Source organism: Phascolarctos cinereus, unplaced genomic scaffold (genome assembly GCF_003287225.1).
Source record: "Phascolarctos cinereus isolate Bilbo 61053 unplaced genomic scaffold, phaCin_HiC Scaffold_4;HRSCAF=312, whole genome shotgun sequence".
NCBI classification, from domain to species: Eukaryota; Metazoa; Chordata; class Mammalia; order Diprotodontia; family Phascolarctidae; genus Phascolarctos; species Phascolarctos cinereus.
Window position 1 is genome coordinate 279,469,235 of NW_027555847.1, and position 27,454 is coordinate 279,496,688.

Below are 27,454 nucleotides of genomic sequence, written 5' to 3' on the forward strand. Positions count from 1 at the left end.
CTGCATACAGGTTCCTCAAGAGACAAGTGAGAAGGTCCTGAGGACTCATCACATTTTGTTGTGATCCACATCATGTTCCAGGCACTGTGGATACAAATCAAAAAAAGACAGTCCCTGCTCTCAAGGAGTTTGTAGTCTAATGGGAAGACAGCATACAAAAAGAAGCTGGAAAGTGGGGGGAGAAAGGGAGAAGGATACCTGGGGGGATTCATGGAGCTGAGAGTTAGCAGAGGTGCAGATGGGAAGTGAAGGGAGCTTCAAAGTCCAGGTTCTGCCCTCTATAAAGGAAAGCTTTGGGTGGACTTTAGTGCTCCTCTTCTCTGGCCTTGCAATCAAAGGGGAGAGGAGGCTAGGGGCTGCGCATATCCAAGACTGGGTTAAATAGCATGATGAGATTCCTAGTGATCAGTTTGTCTTGGGAGCTGCAGCTTGGTGGTAGAGCTGAGACCCAACAGAAATCTCTTGGTTACTGGAAATCCATTTCTCCCTTCATGGAGCTCTCCCTTTTGATGTAGGTCTTTGTCGGGTTCTGAGACCTGACAGAGGACTGAAGCGGCCTTCCCTCCATGTGTCTCCCTTAGCCTTGATGTGTCTCAACTCTGACACTATTGCTGATCCTGATTAAAAGCTGAAGACGTTCTGACCTTCAGCAGTTCCCAGTGTTGCAGCTCTTGGTTACTGGAAGTCTTTCGCTCCCTTTGTAATGTTCATGATGTTCCCCTTGGGTCTGCGTTGTGACTTTTTCTTCTGGTTTTCTTTCAGAGCCCTGAAATCTGCCTTTCCTAACGATCCAATCTTAGCTTCTGATTCAGACACACTGTATTATCCACATTTGATTTTGTCAAATGTAATATGTGAAGGAGTTATTTAAGTATATTAACAACTGATTATTGAATTCTTTACTTTTTCTAAAGATGATATTTGAAGTTTCCAATTTCAAATAAAGTGAAATCAACAAGTTACATATTAAGTGTATGTTTGTCCACCTCTGGCCTATGTTCTGTATACTTCTTCCTCTCTGGTAGCTAATAATTTTATACTTTCTAATTTACTTATCTTCTTGGAAGTAATCTTGTAAAGGACAAAAGAAAATTTTAACTATAACTCTTCTAGTTAATGAGGGACACATAACATTATTGACTTATTGTATTTTTTTCTCAGAGGAGATAAGTGACTACAAAGTAAACATGATGTAACCAGTCTCATGTATCATGGTGCATATGCAGTTTCTCCTCTGTGTCCCTAAATCTCATAAAAAAAATAATGATGTGATCAGAGTTGTAGTTAGGACTGGGCTTTACTCTAGGTTGAAAATTTTAAAGGACATTAACAGCATTCAATAAGTCAATTTAAAAAACTTATTAAGCATTTTTACATCTATAAGGTATAAGGCTGCAGGGGACATAGTAGCTATAGTAGATTCCAGGACTGTGATGGGATGGGGAGACCTGTGGCCCTTCTCTGGAGGTAGAAGGGAAGGATGAAGTTTGTAGCTGTGAAGATCTGAGCTCTGTCCTGGTGGTGGAGGGAGGCCAGGTGGCTGATGCTGATTCTTAGTAGTGGTCCTGGGAAGGGTAGCCTCAGCTGAGTCGTGGAAGATGAAACTTCAGCAGCTTGGAGGAAAGACTCTTGGGCATCAAGAGACCTGGACTCTGGTCTCGACTCTGTCCCGAATCTGGACACTTGTTTCTTTCTCTGTAAAATAAAGTGGGTGGGAAAAGTGCCCCCTAAGGCCCCTTCTAACTCTGAAATGCATGAGTTTATGAGAATGGGGTTCCATTTCAACTCAGCCTTCAAATAATGTGAGATTTAAATTTACCCTTTCTTAATGGCTCTGTCATTGTTTCCCTTTCTAGGGTGTCACTTTCTTTCTTTATAAATGAAAGTTAAATGAGATGATCCCGAATATCCTTTCTAACTGTAACATTCTATCATAATACCTTGGGAATTTATTTTCTTCCTAAACCCACCCTCCTCCTGACTTCCTTATTTCTGTTTTGAGAGTACTGCCATTCTTCCAACTATGTGGCCCAGCGGATAGAGTTCCGGACCCAGAGTCAGGAGAACCTGACTTCAGATCCAGCCTCAGACACTTACTAGCTGTGTGACCCTGTGCAAGTCACTTAACCTTGTTAGCCTTAGTTTCCTCATCTGTAAAATGAGTTGGAGGTGGAAATGGCAAACCACTCCATCAGCTTTGCCAAGAAAACCCCAAATGGGGTCACGAAGAGTTGGACACCACTGAACAAAACAACCGTTCTCCAATTTGCAACTGAGCAGGCAGCCTCAAGTTCTTCCTTTTCTTCCCTCTGACTCTCCCTCTGGCCAATCAGTTACACAGCCTTAGAGATTTTAGCTCCACAACATCTCTCATAGCCTCCCCTTCTGTGTACTTACACTATAGCCCCTTTAGTTCAGGTTCTTATCACCTCTCTCCTGGACTATTGCAAAAGACAATTCCTTGCCTCCTCCTCTTTTAACCCCAATTCCCCTCATAGCTGCTAAATTGATATTCCTAAAGCCCAGATTGGACCGTATCATTACGCTGCTGGAGAAGCAGCTTCAGAGGCTCTTGATTGCCTCTAGGATACAACGCAAACTCTTCTGCTTTGGTATTCAAAAACCCTTCACAGTTTATCTTTCTATACTGTTTGTACATTACTCCTCTTTGTGCATTCTCAGACCTGGCCAGACTGAGACTGTTCCCTGTAGACACCATCCTGTCTCCTGCATCTGTGCCTTGGACGTTCTATCCCCTGGACCCAAAATGCTTTACCTTCTCACTTCCCCTTTTGGATACCTTACCTCTCTTCCAGGCTTCCCTGCTCCCATTACTTTGTATTTATCTTGTATTTGCTTATATGTATAGGTGTTGTTTCCTTCTATTAGAAGGTAAGCTTCTGATCACAGGGACTGTTTAGTTTTAGTCTTTGTTTTGTACTCTTGGACTAAGTAGAATGAGGGCAAGGCAAGTCAGTTAAACAGAGTTACTATGTACTAGGCACTGGGCAGAGTGCTGGGGTTTCTAAAAAAGCAAAAAGAAAAATTGTCCCTGCCCTCAAGGAGTTTACATTTTAATAGGGGTCAGCAACAAATAAAAGGGAGCTGAAAAGCTGGGTCGATGGGGAGGGGAGATGGTGTATGGGAGGGGTAAGGTGGTGAAATCTCAAAAGTCAGAAGTTGACTGAGATCAACAGAGATTTAAGCTAAAAAGGAGAAAATTGTCTGTATGAATCTACCAATTCAGATACTCCAAAGAGAAGCAAATGGAACATAAGAGCACTAAAAACATGTACACAGATAAGTAATTATAAAATAAATGGAAAACAATTTTTGTTGTGGACAGCATTGCTGGTTGAGGATGGCATTAATAGTTGGGAGAATCAAGAAAGGTCACTTGCAGGAAGCAGCAGTTGATCTGACCCTTGAAAGGACCAGGGTTCCAGGGTGGGTAGATGAGGAAGGAGAGCATTCCAGACTTGGTAGAAAATATGGTCCCCACAGTGGGAACTAACAAGTAAGCCAGTTTGCCTGTATCAGAGTATACTTCAGGGACTTTAATGTGTAAGCAGTCTAGAAAGACAGGTTCGAAGCTAGATTGTAAAGGACTTCAAATTCCAAACAGAAGAGTTTGTATTTTACCCTAGAAGCAAAAGGAAACCATTAAGCATCTTAAGTGTTGACTATAAAATTATTGTAACAAGTTAAAATTGTACCAAAGTGGTATTTCTGTATAGTATTGTTGTAGGGAGTAAACAATAGTAAAAATATGAAGAGCTATATAGATATACAGATTTTATAAATTCTGAATGTATGATACTGACCAATAAATTTGGGTAAGCATTTCTTCTCAGAGGTTTGTCAACATTTATTGAACATCTATGGGAATGTAGATTACTGTGTTCAGTAATTATAGTAAAAGCCCAACACATATTGGGAAGTTCTAGAGGTTCCCTAGAGCAAATAAACCAGAATTCTCAGAATGAAGATGAATATGAAGGAAGCACTGAAAATAGATTTTAACTGTTTTTTTCCCCATGAGAGGCAGCTAACCCATTTCTTTTTCTTCCTCTTTTCTACCCTTCTCTGTGGTGCTCTTGGAGTATTCAAACTGGAGGAACTGATTAATCAAAATTAATCTCCTGTTGGTGGAATACATAACGAGATTTTGAGCAGAGACTAGTTCGGTGTTCCTTAACTTATCCTGGGCACTGCTGTATAGCCTATGCCCCTTTCCCAGACTTCACTCATCTACCAGGCCTTCAAAGTATATAGAAGTTAGTGTTCTTTAATACTATGCTACAGAAGATTCAAAACAAAAATTTCAACCCTACCAATGGTGGTATTTTCGAATTTGGTAATATAAATTTTTTAATTAATAGAAATAATTTTTTGCTACCATAGATTTTTCTTATTATATTTATCTTATGTCTAAGTGTCTATAAAAATTTATTTAGAAAAGGAAAATTGGGTATATTCAGAGACTAAGAAATAGAAATTACCTGCTACACATTCAAATATTTGAGAATATCTATCTACATATTGTTTATCCTTGTACATTATGTATAAAGTCCATGCATTAATTGATTGGATAGCATATATTCATTCTAGGTTGAAAACTGTAGAAGAAGAATTGATCCAAACACAGCAGATGCTTTTAAACAAGGAGGAAGTTGTCCTGGAACTAGAAAAGAGTATTGAAGAATCTTCTAAGACCTGTGAAAAGAAGTCTGAGTACGTAGACAAACAACTTAAAGAAATAAATGTAATTATTTTAACAGTACAACAGCATTTATTTGTCATCTGTTGGAGATTGAGGGCTTCTACAAAAGCTAGTCTTCTACATCAGTGGCTTTCAGAGTATGGTACAGGGGTCCCTGGGGGTTCCCAAGACCCTTTCAGAAGGTCCATGATGTTAAAAATTTTCATAATAATGCTTGTTGTTCGGTGTTTCAGTCTATCTGACTTTTGGTAACCTAAGATAATAATACTAAGAGGTCTTAATTTCTAATACAGCTAAGATCAATAGATAGAACCCACATAAACAAACACTTTTTGTGGGGAGGGAGGAATCTTTTCAATGATTTTTAAGAATATAAAGGGGTCCTGAGATCAAAAAGTTTCAGAACTGCTATTCTACATAAATGAAACTGTTTTAGTCACCAAATTATTTTTATTTAAGTTATTTTTTAAAGAAATCTTTCTAAAATGCTTTATGCACTTCCTTGATTGCCTAAACAGCACATTTTGAACATAATCTACCTGTTTTATGACGACTCATGGCCATCATTTCAAACAAAAATTGTTCTCTTTCAGGAAATGACTGATAAGTGTTGCATCTGCTTTTCTGCCTTTACACTTTCTACCAGGCCAGTTGACTAGTTGTTGTCACTAGAATACTTCTACTGATAAGTGTTGCATCTGCTTTTCTGCCTTTACACTTTCTACCAGGCCAGTTGACTAGTTGTTGTCACTAGAATACTTCTAGGCCTTTCCTGGTGAGGAGCGATTGTCTACTGCAATAGGATCATAGGATTTGAACTTGAAGTAATCTTAAGATTGTCTGGTCTGTCTCCCTTATTTTATGGAGTAGCACATTGAAGCTGTGGATGTTGTGACTTACCCAGGTTAACACAGGTAGTTTGTAGCATAACCAGTTAGGTCTTCTGGCTCCAAATTCCATGCTTTTCCCATGACATCCTGATATCTTCTTATCATATCCTCCACCCTCCCTCACCAGGCAGATTAGGACAGAGATGAAAATAGCTAACCATAAGGTAGCAAGGTTTACCTATTAACGAGCTTCTTCAACTATCATAGCATATCTTGGCCTTTCTCTTTCCTGTTTGACTTTCTGTTTAGACTCCTGGGTTCTTTTGCTTTCTTGATTCCTTAAAATTTTTTAAAAATATTTTTTCCAGTTATGTATATGAACAATTTTTAACCATTCATTGTTAAAAATTTTGAGTTCCAAATTCTCTCCCTCCTTCCCTCCCTTCTCTCACATCTCCTTGAGAAGGCAGGCAATTTGATATAGATTATACATACATAGTCATGCAAAACATATTTCCATATTAGCCATGTTGTGAAAGAAAACGCAGACCAAAAAAAACCAACCCCAAGGAAATTGAAGAAAGTTTAAAAAAAGTGTGCTTTGATCTGTAAAACATTCCAATGAGGAAGAAAAATGGTGTTTGTCTTAATAATAATAGTTTGTGTTTATATTTCACTTTTTATGTTTTACAGTGTCTTTTACATGCATCACATTATTTGAACCTCATAAAACCCTGTGAAGTAGGAGTTATTATTTTATCATTTTACAGATGAGGGAACTAAGCCTAAGAAAGGTTCAGTGAGTTGCTTAGGATCACACAGCTCCTAGGTTTCTGGGGGAGGATTCACACTCATCTTCAACTGCTTCATGTCCAGCAGTCCACCATGCTACCTTACTGCCTGAAGAGAATGATGTGAATAACCACCATCCAACTTAACATCTTTAAAGATAGAATTTAGAAGATAGAATCTAGGGTAAAGGAGGACCAGTTAATCATTTAAATTCATTAAGCACTGAACTAAGTACCAGAGATTCAAAGGCAAAAATGAAATAATCTCTGCCTTCCTGGAGTTTACTTTCTAAATAGAGGATACTTCATAGACACATACTGACTCAGAACCATCCTTTGTTAGTTTTGGTTTGATAGAACAGCTTGAGACACTTTTAAGTCATTCAGCAGTTAACAAAAAGACTTTTACTTAGTCATAGCAGAAGGATATTCAGAAAAGATAGGCATTGATACTTTCATTTTATTCAGATTAATGAAGCTTCCTTACCCATATTACCAACCTACCACCCAAGCATTGGCATGACTCTGGAATTCCTTATGGCTTCTTTGTACTCAAACAACCAGGAAATGTCAACATCTGTAATCTTTTGTCCTCTGAGCCAACCAAGACTTGAGGATATGTTCAGTCCTGAAAGTGAGAAAAGAAGAGTGATCAGACAGGTAGGAGGAGAATCAGGACAGAGCAATGTCACAAAAACCTAGAGAGGAGAGAGTATCTTAGAAAAGAAGGTGATCAACAATATCAAAGCCTGCAAACGGGTCAAAAAGGATGAAGGTTGAGAAAAGGCTATTAGATTTGGCAGTTAAGAGATTATAGGTAATTTTGGAGAGGGGAGTTTCATTTGGATGATGATGTCAGAAGCCAGACTACATGGAGTTAAGACAGTGAGAGGAGGGGAAGTGGAGGCATTGATTGTAGATGACCTTTTCAAGGAGAAAAGATATAGCATGATCGCTAGCTAGCAGGGATAGGTAGTTTAAGTGATGGTTTATGCGGATGATTAGAAGAATTTATGGGATGAGTATATGTACAGGAGCTTTAGATTTTAATTAAGCCTCAGCTGATTTCGAAACTCCTTCCTCTTCTAGTTTAGATATTTAAAGGAACATCATTTGCATTACAGCTAATCTCATTTTTGATTTAATCATCTCCCTTGGGTTTAATTATTATGTTTATGCGTATGATTTTCAGATCTCTATATCCAGCCCCAAAATATCCATTGAATTTCAGTTTTGCCACACCAGTTGCGTGTTGGATATTTGAAACTGAATATCCAAGAGACATCTCGATCTCAAAATGTCCTAAAGAAAATTCATTGTCTTTCTCTTCAAATTTACCACTTTTCCTGACTTCCTACCATTTCTTCCATTTCCTGTGTTTATAACCTGAATTATTCTGGATGCTTCATTTTCTCTTACCTCACATATTTAATCATTTGCCAAATTTCTGCCTCTTCAACATGTCTTGAATCCAACCTTTTCTCTCCACTCATACAACTACAACCTTGGTTTAGGCCCTGATCTCCTCTTGCTTAGATTATTGCAATGGCATCTTAATTGTTCTCTCTCCCTCAAAGTGATTTTTCACTTCTCTGCTCTATAAACACCAGTGGCTTCCTGTTGTTTCTAGGGTTGAATATAAACCCCTCTGTTTAGCTTTTAAAGCACTTCGTTACCTGGCTCCAGCCTGTCCTTCCATTTTCAGTGTACATTACTCTTCCTTCCTTACTCTGTGATTCAACCAAACTAACCACCTCTCTGTTTCTCAGAGGAGGTTATCTCCTCTCTGTCTTTATACTTTGTTATCCCCCATACCTAGAAAGAATGCCCATCCTCTTCCACATGACTGTCTTCCTTGAGACCCCAGCTTGGGCACTACCTTGTATCTGAAGCTTTTCCTAACTACTTTGCATTGATTCTCTTTATATTTATTTTATGTATCTTTATGCATGCACGTGTGTGTGTGTGTGTGTGTGTGTGTGTGTGACTTTAATCTCTTCCCTTAGAATATATGTTCCTTGTAAGTAAGGATTGTTTTAAATCTTTGTGTTTGCATTGCCAGAGCCTGGTGCATAGAGACTTAATGCATCCCTACTGATTGCTTTTTAAAGCTCTATGTTTTATAAAGATTCTCATATTTCCTCTGTGGCATGGCTATAATCTTCAGCATAATTGTTTTGAAATCATTTGTGTTTTATTTGCTATCTTTTAGTATTGTGCTTCTGCTGAGCCAAAAACAGGCATTAGAAGAGCTAAAGCAGTCAGTCCAACAGTTAAGATGTGCTGAGTCTAAGTTCACAGCCCAGAAAGAACTCCTAGAACAAAAAGTACAAGAGAATGAGGGAAAAGAGCCACCTCCCGTCTTCAATTATGAAGAAGATGCTAGATCAGTTACATCTATGGTAAGTGAGCAGTGGTCTTCACTGGTAATAACCAGAGAAAGTGATTGCTAAGGCTGCCGGAGTGGGGGTGGAGTGGAGGGTGATCAATATATTGATTAATGTTCCAGAATATGGGAGTTTTGTGAAATAAAGCTTGATATAAAACTGAGTACTGGAACTATGATTTTATTGGTGTATGGAACTCCCAGATGAGGAAATTAAATCCTACCAATGCAGGTTGTAATCTTCGCTGCAACTTACTTTCTTAGAAGTTTTGCTAGAGCCTTGAAATATGGAAAGATTTGACTGGAGTCACACAGCTATATAATATGTAGGAGGCAAGAACTGAATGTAGATCTTTCTGGTTCTGAAGCTGGCTCTTTATCCATCCAGTAAGCCACCCTACTTCTCAATGCGTATTTGATACTTATATTTTTCCTGCCTTGATGTCCTTCATTTTTTCTGTGGAATATGAGATATTTAATATAAGAGTAACTGTAATTGGCAGTACTGGAACTTGTGTTTAAGTAATTGGTTTACATATATTTATATTGTTTTACAGTGATGTTTTCTCTTACAGATACCAAAATTGTAAGTTTTAAACATGAATAATAAAGCAAAACAAATTAACCCGTTGGCCCTGTCCAACCCCCCCCCCAAAAAAAAAAAACCCAACCAAAACTGCACTCTAAATCTATCGCACCTCTATTAGGAGGTAAATAGACTTCCATCATGGGTCCTTTGGAATTATGATTGATCATTTGTGTTGAGCAGAGTTCTTAAGACTTTCTAAGTAGATTGTATTTATAAGATTGTTGTTATTTGAAACCTTTATCTGAGGAACTTGCCACAAACATTTTTTTCTCCATTTGCTTGCTTCTTTTCTATTTTTAGCTGAATTATTTTTGTGCAAAATCTGTTTTATTTTACATAATAAAAATTATATATTTTACATTTTCTGACTTTGTTTGGTCATGAACTCTTCCTTTATGCATAAATTTAACAGGTAATTTCTTCCTTCGTCCTCTAATCTTTTTGTAATATCACTCTTTATGTTTAAGTCATACACCCATTTGAAGGTTGTCTTGGTATATGATATGAGATGTTGATCTATACCTAGTGTTTGCCAGACTGCTTTTCAAATTTCCCACCAGTTTTTGTTGAATAGTGAGTTCTTGCCCTGATAGCTGAGATCTTTGGATTTATCAAACATCAGAGTACTGTACTCATTTCCTTCTATGTATTATGTTCCTTATTTGTTCCATGATCAGCCTCTCAGTTTCTTCACAGTAGCAAATTGTATTGATGTAGCTTTTTAGTTTAGTTTTAGATCTGGAACTGTGAGGCCCCCTTCCTTCCCATTTTTTTCATTTATTCTTTATTCTTGGTCATTTGTTCCTCCAGATGACTTTTATTATAATTTTTCCTAGTTCTAGAAACTAATCCTTTGGTAGTTTGATTGGTATGGCACTCAATAAATAAACTAATTTAGGATTGGTATTAAACCTTCATTATAATACCTTGGCCTACTCATAATTAATATTTCTTCAATTATTTAGATTTGTCTTTATTTGTGTGAAGAGTGTTTTCTGATTGTTTTCCTACATTTCCTAAGTGTTTCTTGGCAGGTAGACTTCCAAGTATTTTATACAACCTGTAGTTACTTTAAAGTGACTTTCTATCTTTTCCTGCTAGAGTTTGTTTGGTATACATAAATGCTGATGATTCATGCGGGCTTATTTTCTGTCCTGCAACTTTGCTGAAGTTGTTAAATTTTTCAGTTAGTTTTTTCATTGACTCTAGAGTTCTTTAAGTAAACAATCATATCACCTGCAAAAAAGGATATTTTGTTTCCTCATTGTTCATGCTTATTCTCTCGGAATCTTTTTTTGTGTGTGTGTCTTATTGCTATACTTAACATTCTAGCACGATATTTTTTGTTTTTTCAGTTAGCAAAAATCTTTCTTTTCTCTGTCCCTCCCAATACATACTCCCCTCCTTTCTTTCCTCTCCTTTGAGAATGAAGGAAAAAGAAAACCCTTGTTACAGACTTGTTATAGTCAAGCTGTAGGAACTGGTCTTTTGCTGCTTCTTGGTGTATTGAATCCAGACCTTCAGCTACCAAAGTAGTCTAGTCCACAGCAAAGTCTGATTCCTGCCGGGACACACCCCCTTCCCTCCCCTCCCCTTTTCTGAGCTCTGACCTTGACCTTAGTTTGGATCTGAGGAACGATGGATTGTTGCTGGACTCTGACTGTTAGCTAGCTCTACTGTTCAGAGTGACAGAACTGCAAGCTTCTTTATGTCTAGGATTGCTGTTCTGATTATTCCTTTGTAGGATTAAGACAGGGCTAGAGTCTAGAAGTGCTACTCTGCTCTGCTGCTGGGGTCTGATCCACACAGCTGCTGCTTGCTTTTGAATTTGTTCCTTCCATGGTTTACCAGCCTGAGACTGCTGAGGGGGGAGGAAGCAGGCACATATTTCCGCATCATTCCTTCATGGTTATGTGTCAGACTAGGTAATGAGCAACAAAGTATGACCCCATAATTCCAATCTGCAACAAAAGGACACCGAAGCACTCTGAGCAGATTCAGTTCATTAGGGAGTCTGGGAGTCCTTAAGAAATTGGATTGTAGACTCACCTCTCTGCAGTTATGAACCCCTCTGCTTTATTTTGAGGGATTTCTACAATTTGAGGGATTACTATAAATAGAATAAGGTACTGCAGTACATTGATTGGCTAAGAGAAATGTCCATCAATCATAACCACTTTGTCAACAGACCTTCCACAGAGCATCAACTCTAGGGGCTTTCCAAAGGTCGTAAGACCCTTTCAACATCTCAAGGCCTTCCACAAGAAATAAAACCCTAATGTTTGACCACCAGTATCCTAGAGTTCAAGGAAGTTGTAGGTTTGAAGCAAAGATCACTAGGGAGTAGACAATAGCGATTCATAGGGGTGAAGGGGTATTGCACCAGCAAATGGGCCTTATTACAACCCATTACAGAGTGGCGGTGGAGGGATAGTGAACATTTACATTCTTATTACATTTCTAAGAGTGTGAATCTAGCTGATAAGTGAAATAGAATTAATATAATTACATGGTAGATTAATCAGTCATTCATAACTCATATCCTAATAGCATCAAGTAACATAATTACCTTAAACTTTATTCTGCTTAATTTACTAATACAGTCACTAATACCCATCAGATAACAATAAACCGAATAAATGTTGATGAATTTGAGTAGGGGTATCAAAATTATCATCGTAAAAGCTGCTAGCATGCATGTGTCCTTGCTGTAATGTGGGGTAGTGTGGGTCTAGGAGTGGCCTGGTATAGGTCTGGGACCCCTTCTTCCCCTAATTCACAGCCTTTCCCGGGGCACTAGGGTGTTCTTTGCTGAGAGTGCTGTGCACTAGATATTATCCGTATTGTCTGCCAGTCTTTCTGTCTCCCTATGCCAAACTTGGATGGAAAAATGACTCACTGTGACTTTTTCTTGTATTTCCCTAGTAGGATTCAGTCTGGTATACTTCGTAGATCTCTTTGGGAGGAGTGGCGGGTAAAACTTGTTATGCTGCTTTCTTACTACTCTGCTATCTTGTCATCCCTTTTCTAGTACTATATTGAATAGGAATGATGATGACAGAAATCTTTACTTTACGCTTTAACTATTGGAAAAGCTCTAGTTACTTTCTTTTGGTTTTTGGTAGATATTACTTATATTAAGGAAAGATTCATTTATCTCTGTTTTTTCTCTCTCTTCCTCTCTTTCTCTTAACAGGAATGATTATTGAATTTGTCAAAAGCTTTTCCTATATCTGTTGACATATTATTTTTGTTGTTCTTTTTATTAATATAGCCAGTTATAGTTATCTTAATATTGAACAAGCTGTGCATTGCTATATAAATGCAATGTGGTCATAGTGTATCATCCTTGTGATATGTTGCTGTAGTTTCCTGGCATGTTTTATTTAAAATTTTTGGATCGATATTCATTAGGGATACTGGCCTACAGTTTTCTTTTTATATTTTTACTCTCCTTGGTTATTTGTAAATATCTTATTTGTATCATAGAAGGAATTTGATAGAACTCTTTTTGTTTCTATTTTTTAAAAACTGTGTGATATTGGAACTAATAATGCTTGGTAGAATTCTGTTAATACATATAGTCCCTGGGGTATTTTTTCTTTGTGGATTCATTTATGGTTTGTCCAATTTATTTTTCTAAATTAGGTTATTTAAGTTCTCTATCTCCTGTTCTGTTAATATGGACATTTTATCTTTCTGTAAATATTCATCCTTTTCATTTAGATTGTCAGTTTTATTGGCATTGTGAGTGGATTGTAAGAGATATATTTTCTATTTTGTTGCTCTAACTCTGATTTTTGAGAGAACCATAATTCCTTTGTTGGTATTATGCACATAATTTGTAAACTTTGCATTGATTTAAAATGTTTAAAGAATAAGTAAGATATGGCTTGTGTATAAGTCATATTATAGTTGTGTTTTTGAGGGAGAGGGGATTTTTCAAAGTAAATCCTTTTAACAGCTATTCAGATTTTTAAAAATACTTATATACATTTGAAGAAAAATATTGCAGGGCATTATATATACAGGGATTATTTCATTTGTTTCATGAATTTAGCAGTATATTCGATATTTATTATGTGTGTGTGTGTATGTGTGTGTGTGTATATATATATATATATTAAAGGAGAATTTTAACTTTGGAGACTTCTAGCACTGTCATGATTGTGACCACATTCTACCTTAACAAAGTGAATTGCTGTCTTCAAAGTTACCAGTGATCTCTTAATTGCCAAATCTAATTAGCCTTTTCTCAGTCCTCAATCTCCTGCATCCTTTTGTACTTCTCATTCATACCCTCTTCTATCCAGGTTTTTGTTTCACTGTTCTGTCCTGGTTCTTAGACTTGTCTAGCTGGTCCTCAGTCTCCTTTGCTGGCTCTTCATCCAGTCCTCTCCTGCTAATCAGAATTTCCTCTTTGTCCTGAATCTTGATGTCCAAAACAGCCAGCTCCAGGTAGTCATCAAAATCGGGATTTAAGTATCTCACTCTCAGGAGGGCATGTTAGAGCACATCTTCCCTCCTGTGAGAGCAGATTCTGCTCCAGTGGGAGCAAGCGTTCTCAGCTCAGTTGACCTTTGTGCTCCCCAATGCAACCGCCTTTATCAGAGTTTTACTCAGTGTATGTCTGAGTTGTATATAGAATATTCTTCTACTTTTTCTTTTCCTCTTTTCAATCCCCTTCCTCCCCTCCCCCATCAGTTGCCATTAAATGAGCCTTGAACTGATCCCCATTGTTATTATATATTATTCTTGGCATCATCAAGGGGCTATTTTCCCTTGTCTCTTGTCTCCCTTGAACATTAACTGGATTTCCTGTTAAGTCCTTAACCTATTGACAAGTAATATCTATGCTGTGGGAATGTGTCACAGTGAACCCTATTAGAAAACAGAGGTCAATAGGGGAATCTTATGTCCTCCCAGGAGGGACTGACTCCCTTATGTCAGAGAACTGTCACAAAGCACAGTAAAAGAATGGTCAATAAGGTTATGCATTGAGGACACCTGATGTCGATTGAACTGAGTGAAGCTTTGTTATATAAGTTCTTCATTGGCATCTGCCTAGCACTAAAGAAAGAGCCTGGAGCTCCTTGTGGCTGTTTTGTTCTCAGGTGACCAGGAGACAGTGTCGGTAGTGTAAGCCTTTAGTATCTTGAGACAATCAAGTTTCAAGGATGGTTTTAATCCCTTTTAAGGAAAAAAATATCCTAACTTATATGGGGGAAGGGTGTTAAAATATTACTTCTGTTACATTCTACTTCTTAGTGGTAAAAGTCTTTAAGGTTGTCTGGAGGACCTTCCACCATTGTAATGACTTTAGGGCTAATACTGGTCAATTCAAGTAGTATGCAAGTATAAATCAAGTATTCAAGTAGTCTGATTTAAACAGCATGAAAGATGGGAAAGAAAAGCTTAAAAAAAAACCTATAGGAAAACCAAAACAAACAATGTAGCTGCTCCCTTAAGGAGTGGTAATTTGGGAAAACCAGGACCAGAAACCTCAGCCTCTTCCTCTCACTATGCCCCTCTACTTTGTAATGGTTAAGTTCTAGGTCTAAATAATCATGTCCATGTGATGATGCTAAATTCGTGCAATTTTCAGTGTGTCTGTCAATGTAAAGAGGTGACCATATGCAGGAGCCTAACTAGCACCAAAGATGATGACACTTCCTGCATGGTTACTGATCTTCATCGTGGGTCAAGGAGAATCGTTTTGTATCACCACCTACTTACTTCATGTTCCCTGGCCTTCCAGGGCCTCCTTCTTGGGGATGAGGATAAAGATTGTTAACCCTGTGAGATGCCTCAGAGGGACTGCTCCACTTCTTTTGTTGGGGCCAGGTAGACACTTTCACTTCCCCTTTGTTGACAGAAAGCAAACTCCCTCCCAATAATTCTACTCTTTCATCCTCCAAGCCCTCCTTGAGGGAGCAGTTGTACGTGATCACTGTCAGCAATGTAGAGAGGCTAATCACTTCTAGAGTACTGTATGCAGTGGGTCATAGTGAACCTGCTTTCTGCCACTGCCCATTCTTCTGACAATGCTGCTGCCAAAGTCTTTTCCTTTGACCTGAACTGGTGAGACCTGTGTCTGGTCTCTACTGGTCACTGCTCCAAAGCCTACAACTGTGCTTACTGCCCCCACTTCACTGAAATCACAACAATGCCAACAAAGATAGGCAGTGAAGACTTCTGGAGTTGATTATTCAGCTAAGCAAAGTTTCTTTCCTGAGTTTGCCCATTGTGATCTGACAAGTGTCAGAGAGACATCCTTATAGTTGTTTTGTATTTACGTAACCAGGAAGTGATGTAAACAGTTAAACCTTTAGTGTCCTGAGCCAGTCAAGTCTCAAGGATGGTTTCAGTACTTTTTAAAGAAAAAAACTAGCCTAACTCACATAGAGAAAGAAAATGAAATATACCTTTGATGCTGTTGGACACCTGATGTTTTTTGTTTTTATGATCATGCTGTTCTCATTAGGCTTGCTTTTTTTTTTTTAAACGTTGGGGTTAAGTGACTTGCCCAGGGTTGCACAGCTAGTAAGTGTCAAATATCTTGTCTGAGACCGGATTTGAACTCAGGTCCTCCTGACTCCAGGACTGGTGCTCTATCCAGTGCGCTACCTAGCTGCCCCTAGGCCTGCTTTTCACTGGGTCAGAGACATCTACTTTCTTGCACTCTTGTGGTATTGCCCTGTAGTCTCTACTGCTCTGCTGCTCTCAGCATAACTCTTTTGGATTCTCCCTGCTGCTGTCTTCTTTGTTTATATTTCAGGGCCAGTGAGGCCATCTCCTTTAGTCTTTGAAGGTATAATGGCCAGAGATTTTCCTTTATAATGGAAGACAGACCACACCACTCCCATCTAATAAATACCAGGAAGAATCCCAGTAGACTACCATTAGGCCTTTACTTTTCAAACCCTACATCCAAGATAACAATCGAAGGCTTCTGTTACAGATAACACTCCAACCAGGTATTTTGACAATCTCACAAGCTTTCAGTGTGTCTCTAAAGTACTCATTTGTCATTTCTTATAGCACAATAAAATTCCATTGCAGATATTGTAAGGTAACAGAATCTCAGGGGGTACAAGGGACCTCAGATGTCATTTAGTCAGACCCCTACCTAAAAGTTTATTTCCTGACCCATTAAAACTCTCACAATTGTGAAACAAAAGTAAGTCCACATTCACACAAGATATAGAAGGAAGCTGAGCAACAATCTCTTCTACAAAGCTCCTGAAAACTGCTCTTTTGGCTTGTTCCAGCACATAATAATTGTTACTCTTCTCAGCCTCCATTTATTTGAGTCAAAGTTGGGATATAATAACAATAATGATAGTTATCATTCACATAGCACTTCGAGAATTGCCAAGTACTTTACAGATAACTTATTTTATCTAAGTACAACAATTCTGGGAATTACTTGCTATTATTATCTTCATTTGACAAGTGAAGAAACTGATTTAGACATAAGTTTAGTGACTTGCCCAGGACCACAAACTAGTATAGCGGCCGAGATGAGATTTGAACTCAGGTCTTCCTGATTACAGCACTTTCTCTACTGCACAGCCTTATGCATGTCTGAGCAAAGCCTGAGCACTTTAGGCCTGTATTTTGGCCAGAGGAATCTTCATCCTCCCTACATAAATATTAAGTATAGATGGTTACTTCTTTGGAGAGAGCATGGTAAACAGCGATTCCTCAAGGACTGATGCTAGAGTCAGTTATATTTATTTTTTTAAGTGATAAATGAGGTAAATGACTAAGAGAAGGAAAGGGTATAGCAAAATCTCCAAGTTGGTGGTTAATACTAAACTTTTCTTTATAATAAAGAATGATGAGGATAAATGAAAAAGATCTTATAAATATAAGGTCATAAAAGTTGAAGAAGAGTTTTAATTTGGAGAAATGCAAATTAATGATTTTTAAGGCTAGATCAAGGTCTGAAGGTTTAAATGGACAGCAAGATCAATGTAAGTCAACATTGCTATATGATACACTCTTAAGTTTCATCAAGAGAGTCATAGCTTCCAGGAATAAAAGGATGATAGTCTATTCTTTTATTCCTGTCTCAGAACTCATCTGGAAGGACATTGATAAATCGAGGCACATATAAAAGAGGGAAACCAGGGATAAGAAATAGCTCTGAGGCTGTGTCACATGAGAATTGTTTGAATGAATTGGGCCTGTCTAGCCTAGGTAGGAGAAATTTAAAAATTATACTCTTCTTTTCCCAGCCAATTGCCTAAGGGGGGATTTGCCTCCACCTAATAATTGCCTCCATCTACTTTTCTCTTACTTTTCAACCTTATGCAGCCTGTCTCTGACAGTGTCACTTAGAAAATAGTGTAGCTTCCAAAGATTTCTGAATTCCAAGTTCTTATTCTTCTTGACCTCTCTGGAGCACATGACGCCACTCACTCTTAAATACTCTCCTTCCTCTTTTCGTTATCAGTTTCGTTATTTCAGTACATATTTGGTTATCTCTCAGTCTTTTTTGCTGGTTCATCATCATGTCCCAGTGCTTAACTTTGGGTGTCCTCAGTACTTTGACCTGGGCATTTCTTTCTTTCTTTCTTTCTTTCTTTCTTTCTTTCTTTCTTTCTTTCTTTCTTTCTTTCTTTCTTTCTTTCTTTCTTTCTTTCTTTTTTCTTTCCTTCCTTCCTTCCTTCCTTCCTTCCTTCCTTCCTTCTTCCTTCCTTCCTTCCTTCCTTCCTTCCTTCCTTCCTTCCTTCCTTCTTTCTTTCTTTCTTTCTTTCTTTCTTTCTTTCTTTCTTTCGGCAGGTGGGGTTAAGTGACTTGCCCAGGGTCACACAACTTTAGGTAAGTATTAAGTGTTTGCTCTGAGGCCGGATTTGAACTCAGGTCCTCCTGACTTCACGGCAGGTGCTCTATCCACTGTGCCACCTACCTGCCCCCCTGGGCACTTTTTTCAGCAAGTATTTACTAAGTACCTACTACATGTACGTACTTTGCTAAGTGCTGGGAATACAAATGAAAAGATTAAGGTAGTTCCTAACTACAAGGAGCTTTCATTGTAATGAGAAGAAAAAGAAATGCATGCACACACACGTACAGAATAAATAACTACAAAGTAATTAAATGCTATACAAGGTAGTTTGAAAGGGTACAGCAATTGAAAGAACAGCATTTTGGGGTAGTTAGGTGGCACAGTAGATAGAAGTCCAGCCCTGGAGTCAGGAGGACCTGAGTTCAAAATCCTCCCTGATTTACTTGCTAGCTGTGTGACCCTGGAGAAGTCACTTAATGCTGATTTCCTCAAAAACAAATTAATTAATAATAAATAAATAAGCTTCAAGCCAGCTTAAAAAAAAAAGGACTGCATTTTGCAAGGAGTACATTACAGTAGTAGAGAGATGAAAGGTAGAATGTCATGTGTTAGGAAGAAAATGATAGTGTGGAGTGCATATGGGAGAGTAATATCCAGTGAGACAGGGTTGTGATGGGATGTCCTGTAGGTACAAACTCAGTGTGTTCAAAGTGGACTCATTATATTTATCTCCTAACTGTCCCTTTTCATCTTTCCAGTCAGGTACATCTTCAGTAAGCTAATATTCACCCTCAACTTTTCCCTCTAATTGATTGCCACCTCGTGTCTCTTCTATCTCTGCACGATTTCTCACATGTGTACTAAATTCTTTCTCCGTTTGCATGGCTACTATACTAGTTTGGACAACCAAGTGGTGCCGTGGAGAGAGTATCACCCTGGAGTTAGGAGTTTGTTTTAGTCATGTCTGATTCTTCATGACACCATTTGGGATTTTCTTGACAAAGATACCGGAGTGGTTTACCATTTCCTTCTCCAGCTCATTTTATAGATGAGGAAGCTGAGGCAAACAAGAGTCACACAACTAGTAAGTGTCTGAGGCCAAATGAACTCAGGAGGGTGAGTCAGGAGAACTGAATTCAAATCTGCCCTCAGATATTTACTGGCTGTGTGACCCTGGGCAAATCACTTAACCTCTTTTTGCCTCAGTTTCCTCATCTGTACAATGAGGATATTAGTAGCAGCTGTCGTCCCCGGGGTATGGTGAGGATCAAGTGAGATGGGGGAGCCACTGAGGCTGGCTGGGGTCTCCTGGGGAGGCCTCATCTGCAGGCCCCGCTTGGCCCCATGGGATGGCAGAGCCCAGGAAGGACAGTAGGACAGATGGCAGCTCCAAGTGTGTGAGGTGTGAGTGGCCCTTGAAACACGACTCCATCTTGTGTCGAGGCTGTGCCTTGCAGGAGGCTATGAAGGCCTTGACCACCACAGATGGAGTGATAGTGGAGTGGGGTGGTAACAGGGAGATGGAGGAGTGGAGGGGGTGGGAGGTGATGGGAGATAATGGGGGATGGGGAGTAATGGGGGGATGAGCAATGATGAGAGGGGGGTGAGGTAAGGATGAGGGGTTGCAGGAGAGAATGCTGGGGGTGACCACCCCCCCACCCCCTCTCGTAAGAGCTGTGGCTTCACTCCTCCAAAGTGACTACTTGTGAGAAATCCTGCCCCAGCCATAGCCCTCAGGACAGGGGGAAAGAAGATGTAAGCTCCAGCAGTTTTTGCCAGTATCCTCACAGCCTGAGGAAGTTCCTATCTGAGCACATAGGAAGTGGAAAAAGAAAGAATAAAAGAATTTCAGAAGGGAAGGAATCGATTTTGTTATATTGCCAAAGCATTTTTTCCTATGTCAAGACAATTGAATTGGTGCTGGTACTGTGAGATTGACTTACTGTGGGGTCTATTAATGTTACCTCCTTATTTTTCTGTTTCTAAAAGTAGAGAGAATTTATTAGGAACTGAAAATATTAGTGAATTAATTCCTAATATGTAAATATGTAATAATCATATTATAACATACATTTTGGCACTGTATTTTTCATGTGCTTTAATGGACTGACCTTTTTTTTGTGGTTGTTAAGTTTGTGATTTGTTCATTCTTTTTATAAATGTTAGCCTTTTAATCTTTAACTCTTATGAAAGCCAAGAATCAGAGATACAGAATTATACCTGATATGTTTTAAAATTTTTTTATTAATTTTATTCTGAACTTAAGAAATAAAACAAGCATTTCCATAAAATGAAATAGAATAGAAAGAAAAGATGATTGCACATGAAATAGCAAATCTGTTGTGTACAACTTTTAAAATATGTAATAAAGTTATCATATAACTTTTCTTTTTTCCCTTTTATTTTTTCTCTCCCTCCCCCACTCTAGAGATGGCTGCCATTAGACACAAGTATGTGTGTATGTATTTTACATATATATGTAAAATTATTCTATATATACTTCTATTTATCAGTTCTTTATAGGTCCCTTGTAGTTAATTTGGCAATTTATAATAGTCAAAATGACTTAGTCACTCAAAGTTTTACTTAAAACAATATTGCTGTTACTATTTACAATGTGCTCTTGGTTCTACTCATTTCACTCTTCATTATTGTGTGCAAAGCTATCCATGATTTTCCAAGATTGTCAAGCTCATCATTTTGTAATACATTACCTTTGGTTCTTTTCAGTTCTCTAATAAAATTTGAAATGTGGACTTGTGCTAAGTCATCTACCATCTCTAAGTTTTTCAACTCCTTTTTTTTCATTATTTTTTCCCCAGTGCATCTGTGATCTCATCCATGACTTCATACTGACTGTATTAGAAAACAAAATACAACCTAGAGATAGAAATAGTGAAAGTAATGCCATTAATGAATGATCAAGCAAATATATTCTTGAACTTTTTCTAAAGATTATATCTTCATTAATTTGAGATAGAGTTGTTATGAACAGTTTTTAAGGGATGACACTCAATTCTTATTTCCTATTTATTGTTACCTTATGCTGGCTACAATATCTACTTACTGTCCTGTGTCTACTATACTGTACTGACCACCGTTGTAGGGTGGTCAAGGGAGACCATAAGAAGATACAATTTCAACATACTTGTGTATGTTTTAAGGCAATCAGGAAAGAACAAGTTTAAAGATAGAGGCTGAATATTTGAGGGAGAAACATGATGATTGAGGATGCAGTTTTCTATAGAATATAGGATGAAATGGCATCAAATATACATGTTAAAGGTTTGACCTTGGTAAGGAGGAGGGCCCTCCAGGGACTGGAGAAAGGAGGAGAGAGTAGGACATGATATCAAGGGATTTTAAGATGAAAATGGGAAAAAAAAGAGCTCGTTGGATGCCCTCAATTTTCTCAGTAAAAGAAGAGGCACAGCACTCAGCTGAGATAGAGGGGAAAGGAGGATGTGAGAGATTTAAAGAGGGAACAGAAGGTTTGAACTGGTTTCTAGGGGGCAGTGAGATAGGGCAGTTAGAGAAAAATAAAAAGCACTGCCTTGCTGCAGTGATATCCATTGGAGTTTGGGTGACATAAATTTTAATGGATTGAGATAGCACACCTGAAACATCCTCCAAAACAGAGGAAGGACATGGTGAGAGCAATCTAACACTAAGGTTTGCCAAGTGAAGAATAGCAGTATGACAAGGGTGCAAGGGATTCAAGAGCAGAGGATGGTATAGAGTTGAAATGGCCAACTCTTCATTTGGATTGGATAGGGAGGAAAGTGAAGTTAGAGGACGGCAAACAGCCTGAGAAAATATTGAGAGATGGAGCGAATGGAGGTATCAATGAGGGCAAAGGGCTGGTTTATTAGGGGAGAAGTATAGGAGGAGATGGAATAATAGGAGCCTATGATCAGGCAGATGTCAGTTTCTAATTATATGGTACGTGAGTTAAGTCTTGAAGAAAGGGAGGGATTCCATGAGGCTGAAAGGAGTAAGGATCATAGGGATTTTGCTCCAGCTCTACCTTATTTTTACTTCCACATTAATCTTTCTGTTTTAGGCATCTTCCATGTAAGCATATTGTTTGAGTCTGTATAATCCATTATTATCTGTTTTATGAGCCGATTTATTCTATTCTCTTTAACTGTTATAATCATTAATTGTGGATTTGCCCTTCATCCTAGTCTCTTAGACTCTTTCCTCTCCTTTCCCTTTGTCCCCCACTTCACAAAGAAGAGAATGATTAGAGAAGCACCATGCTCAGCACTAGTGATGTGTGATTCTGTTTGGGTCCACTCACCTGCTTCTCTTCTCTTCACTCTATCTCCAATCAAACTTACCTCTCTTTTCGTTCATTTTAGCCCCACCCAAGGCCTTTTACAATCCTTCCTTAGAGGTCTGAGTTTGTTTTTCTTCTAATTGCTTTGTTCATTTTATTCCACCTCTCTCATTCTTTTTTGTTTTCCTGTTGAGTTTAATGTATTTCTATACCAAATTCTTTGTGTTTATGTGTGTGTGTGTATGTATGTGTTCTACACTCTTGTAATTACTTCAGATGAAAATGAATCAAGTGAGTTGTATTCCCCATATTCCTTCCTACTTGGTTACGTAATCTTTTTGCGCTTCCTGAATATGGGATATGGTAAGTCACCTTTCTACTCCATTCTTCACTAGGGCATTCTTTTTGCTCCTTTTTCTTTATTGTATATTCAGGAAAGCATAATAAGATCACTCCCAAGTCATCTGTCTTATTTAATCCTCTAACAGACCCTTAATAGCATTAAGATTTTCAGAGGACACTTGTTCCTTTTCCTTCTAATAGAATGTAATAGCTTCATCCTTACATACTCCTTTCCCATTTGTCTCATTTACCTTTATGTCTCCCTTTCCTCCTATGTTTGCATTTCAAAATTTCTACATAGCTCTTCTTTTTTTTAATCAGGAATGCGGGGAAGACCTCTATTTCATTACAGATCTACTTTTCCCATTGTAGGATTATATTCAGTTGTACTGAGTAAATTATTCTTGGTTGCAAGCCTGTATCTTTTACCTTTTGGAATATCAATTTCAAGTTAAGTATTTTTGTGATTCTGACTATATCTCCTTGGTAGTTGAATTCTGGATGCTTGCAGGTTTTTGTTTTTGTTTTTTGTTTTTTTTAAACTGGAAGCTGTTAATTTTGACTATCATGTTCCTAAGAGTTTTCATATTGTTTTTTTTTTCTTTTCAGGAAGTGACCAGTGCATTTTTCCTATTTTCACCTTTTCCTCTGGTCCTAATAGGTCTGGAGCAGTTTTCATTCATGATTTCTTGAAATATGGTATCCAGGTTCTTTTGATTTGTTTTCAGTGTTCATGTAATCCAACAGTTCTTAGATTTTTTTTCCTTTTTTTTTTTTGAGGTTACCTTTTAAAAAATTTAGTAGTATATATTTTTTCAATTATACGCAAAGATAAATTTTTAGCATTCATTTTTTGAAAGATTTTGTTTCAAATTTTTCTCCCCCCCAAGACAGCAAGCAATTTGATATACGTTATACACATGCATTAGATTTTTTTCCGTCCTTGACTTGTTTCTCACTTCAATTGATTTACTTTTTCAGTTTTTCCCCCATTATTTTGACTTTATTTTAATTTATTTTAATTTTGTTTTCTTTTTGGGGGTCCATTTTAATGAACAAAATGTCTATTAATTGGGTATGGTTTTGTACCTCTTATTCTAACCTGTTAATTCTTCCAAGTTATTCCTTTTGAACTCTCATTTCTTTTCCACCTGTTTCCTTTAGAGCTCTTATTTAATCTATAACTTTTAAAACTTGCTTCATTTATTCCTGAAACTATAATTGACTTTGTGGCCAAGCTGTGTTTTTCTTTCATACTTTGCTTGTAAATGATTTGGAGTTCCCTTCTGGGTTTGTGTTTTGAGGGTCCCTGGTACTTATTGTTGATGTGTTTTCTTTGTTGGCTTCTTTTTCTAACCAAATTGAGACTGGGACAAATTGAGACATAAGTCTGTGCGAACTTTTGGAGAGAATGTGGTCTTGTTGACTTTAACCAGTATTATTTGGGGTCTTGCTACTGCTTTCTCTGGGTTTTGAGTACTGTGTTTTTCTTGGGGATCCCTGGCATCATGATAGCGCTCTCTCTCTCTCTCTTTTTTAAATTTACCTATTCTAATAGTCTTACTTTCTGAATTAGGACTAAGCCAGGGTATGCTGGTAATTGTTAAATAGTGGGCTCTCTGAAAATTCAGGACACACTTAATTTAATCTCCACTGTTAACATTTTCCACCTCACTTTATTAAGTCTAGACAGTGAATAAAACAATAAATCATAACCTGATTTGTAGAGTTTACAGATTTTCAAAGTGTAAATGCTCACACTGAAAATTTAACAATTGACTCTCACAAGCCAGTTCAAGATGGTTCCATCATACAGCTGGTCAAGGCTCTGAACACTTCTAGCTGGATTCTTTTGACCTTATATAATATAGTTGATTCTCATTATTTGTGCATTCCATATTTGTGAACTTGCTCAAATTTATTTGTAACCTGAAAATTAGTATTTGCTGTGCTTTTGTGGTTATCCATGGACAGGCACAGTTCTTGCTGAGGTCAAATAAGGTGATGCTCTGCCTAATTGTTTCAGCTCTCATGTTCCAAACACGTGTCCTTTTTGCTGTTTATTTAGTGCTGAGTATTTGGTATTTTGGAGCTTTATGTTGATAATTTCCCAGTTTAAAATGTCCCCTAAGTATAGTGTTGAAATGCTGTCTAGTTTTTCTAAGTGCAAGAAGGCTATCATATGCCTTAAGGAGAAATTATGTGTATTGGATAAGTTTTGTTCCGGCATGAGTTATGGGGCTGTTGGTGATGAGTTTGGTGTTAATGACTCAACAATGGGATACATCCAGAAAAAGGAAGAAGAAATTCACTGATGTGTATATGACTCTGCTTTGGAAAGTGCTAAAGTAACTTCTATAGTATATGAGGAAGCTACGGGATAGATGGAAAAATGGCTAGATTGTCAGATGCATGAGATGATTACTATTAAAAAAGCAGAGTGGACAGAATTGTTGTGAGGCTGAAAGCCAAAGAAATTTATAGTCCCATTACCCAGTGTCAGGACAATGTCAAACCCTGTGTTAAACTAGCAGACACTAGTACTGGCTGGCTTACGAGCTGTGTGGCATGGAAACTTGTTAAACTTCCAGTGAGGCAGGGTCTGCACAGCAGGAGTCTGTGGAGCAACTGAAAACATGGCTACTAAGTAACTGAGAGTTACACAGTAACATGTGCCCCATGGCATTGGGGCACAATAGCAAGGTGGTGTGATCTTGGAATGATTTGAAGCCAGAGGTTTTAGAGGCTATTTGCATTATATAGATTTATTTGCCAATGTCCTTATAAAACAAGCCAGTTTCACCAGTGTGAAAAACCTACTTTTTCATTAACTCTGGACTGTGTATTACTGAGTTAAAGAGTAAAGATAGTACAATAACAGGACAGTGGAGTTGGTTGTTTTCCTCCATGCTTGAATAGGACCAAAATGACATCACTATGTCAGGGTCAAGGTACAGTGTATCTAAGTGGCTGATCAGACCAGTAAGAGGTTGGAAGGCTCGACCACAGGTCAGATGCAAATAGTCCATATGAACATTTGGAGAGGAGATATCCCTAAATTTGTGCATCCTACATTTCTTTTGAGCTAATGGAATTCTGCTTTGCTCATAGAGCATAGTGCTTTCTTTGATGCAGGCATGCCATGCTGGGTGGTCCTGTGCCAGTGTCTCCCATGTCTCACAATTGATTCCAGAGTTCTTCAGAGAGATCTTGAGAATGTCCTTGTACTGTTTCTTCTGACTTCCATGCGATGTTACCTTGTGTGAGTTCTCCATAAAATAGTCTTTGAGGCTAACATATGTTTTGCATTCAAACAACATGGCCAGCCCATTGGAATGGAATTGCGCTGTCTGCAGTAGAGTTTGAATTGTTGGCAGTTCAGCTTGAGAAAAGACCTCAGTATCTGGTACCTTATCTTACCAGATGATTTTCAGAATCTTCCTAAGACAGATTCACAGATATTTTCTTTTTTTTTTTTTTTGGCTAGGCAACAAGGTTAAGTGACTTGCCCAGGGTCACACGGCTAGTAAGTGTTAAGTGTCTGAGGACGGATTTGAACTCAGGTCCTCCTGACTCCAGGGCTGGTGCTCTATCCACTGCACCACCTAGCTGCCCCTTCCTAAGATAATTCAGATGGAAGCAGTCCTAGCATGTTCCTAGTATACTGTCCAGGTTTCACAGGCATACAACAATGAGGTCAGCCCAATGGCTCTGTAGGTCTTAAATCTGGTAGGCAGCCTAATACCTCTTCTTTCCCACACTTTCCTTCAGAGCTTCCCAAACACTGAGCTAGCTCTTGCAATGTGTGCATCAGCCTCAGCATCTATGTTGAGGTCACTGGAAAGTATCCTGCCAAGGTAAGTGAACTTACAGCATTTAGAATTTCTCCATGTTGCTTCAAGAACAATAACAGCCACAAATATTAACTACTGACAGAAAGGTGTCTTTAAACAGAAACACACATGAAACAAATTTTTGTGTTACTGGTTGATGAAAATGTTGTGACTAGAGGCTTGTAGGACTCTAATCCTGTATTTCCCTTAGGAGCAATGGTTGAGTATTCACTAATTCAGCATTTATGGTGACTTTATAGAACATAACTATTGCGAATGATGAGAATTAATTATATTTAAAGAAGATAGGTGGTATAGTGGATAGAGTACTGGGTCTGGAGTCAGGAATAACTGAGTTCAAATGTTGCTTCAGACACCTACTAGCAGTATCACCATGGGCAAGTCACTTAACCTCTTTCTGCCTCAGTTTCCTCACTGTCAAATGAGGGTAATAACTATACCTACCTTGCAGGATTGTGAGGATCAAATGAGATAATAATTGTAAAGTGCTTAGCATAGTGCCAGGTACATAGTAGGCATTATTTAAATGCTTATTTCCTTCCCTTCTGCTTCCATCTTTCCCCTTTGCCTTCCCTTTTTGGTCGTATTTGATATGCCGGTGGGTTACAGTTGTAGCCCTATGGCAGTCCCTGAAGTCTAGCTCAGAGATATTCTCCCTTGAATTAGAGGGAGTGTGGCATGTTCTTTCTTTCCTCTAGTGATCTGGTTTTGTGATTCTGATCTCTTGGGTTAGTGGCAGCACTGAGGTCTCTATGCCTGAGGGCTAATTGTTCAATCTGCCCCTTGCAGTCAGCACTGTTCTGCTTCACAGTGCTTCTGGGATCTTAATCCACGCGTTACACACTTCTTGTCCTGGTCAT

At 38.3% G+C, this 27,454-nt stretch overlaps 1 protein-coding gene across 15 annotated transcripts in view; it reads left to right on the top strand.

Annotated features, from left to right (window-relative positions):
* FER (FER tyrosine kinase) overlaps positions 1–27,454 on the top strand; it is a 257,864-nt gene that overhangs the window by 76,853 nt on the left and 153,557 nt on the right. For 13 of the 15 annotated variants that reach the window (XR_013486092.1, XR_013486093.1, XR_013486094.1 and 10 more), the window contains 2 exons: positions 4,612–4,734; positions 8,557–8,746. Coding sequence is in view for 12 of the 15 variants with exons in the window: in XM_020968837.2 (XP_020824496.1) it covers positions 4,612–4,734; positions 8,557–8,746 (313 nt within the window). In the remaining 3 variants the exon portion in view is untranslated. Of the gene's footprint in view, positions 1–10; positions 904–4,611; positions 4,735–8,556; positions 8,747–27,454 lie in introns of those variants that run through there. The other 2 variants (XM_078153086.1, XM_020968849.2) reach the window with 2 other exon arrangements.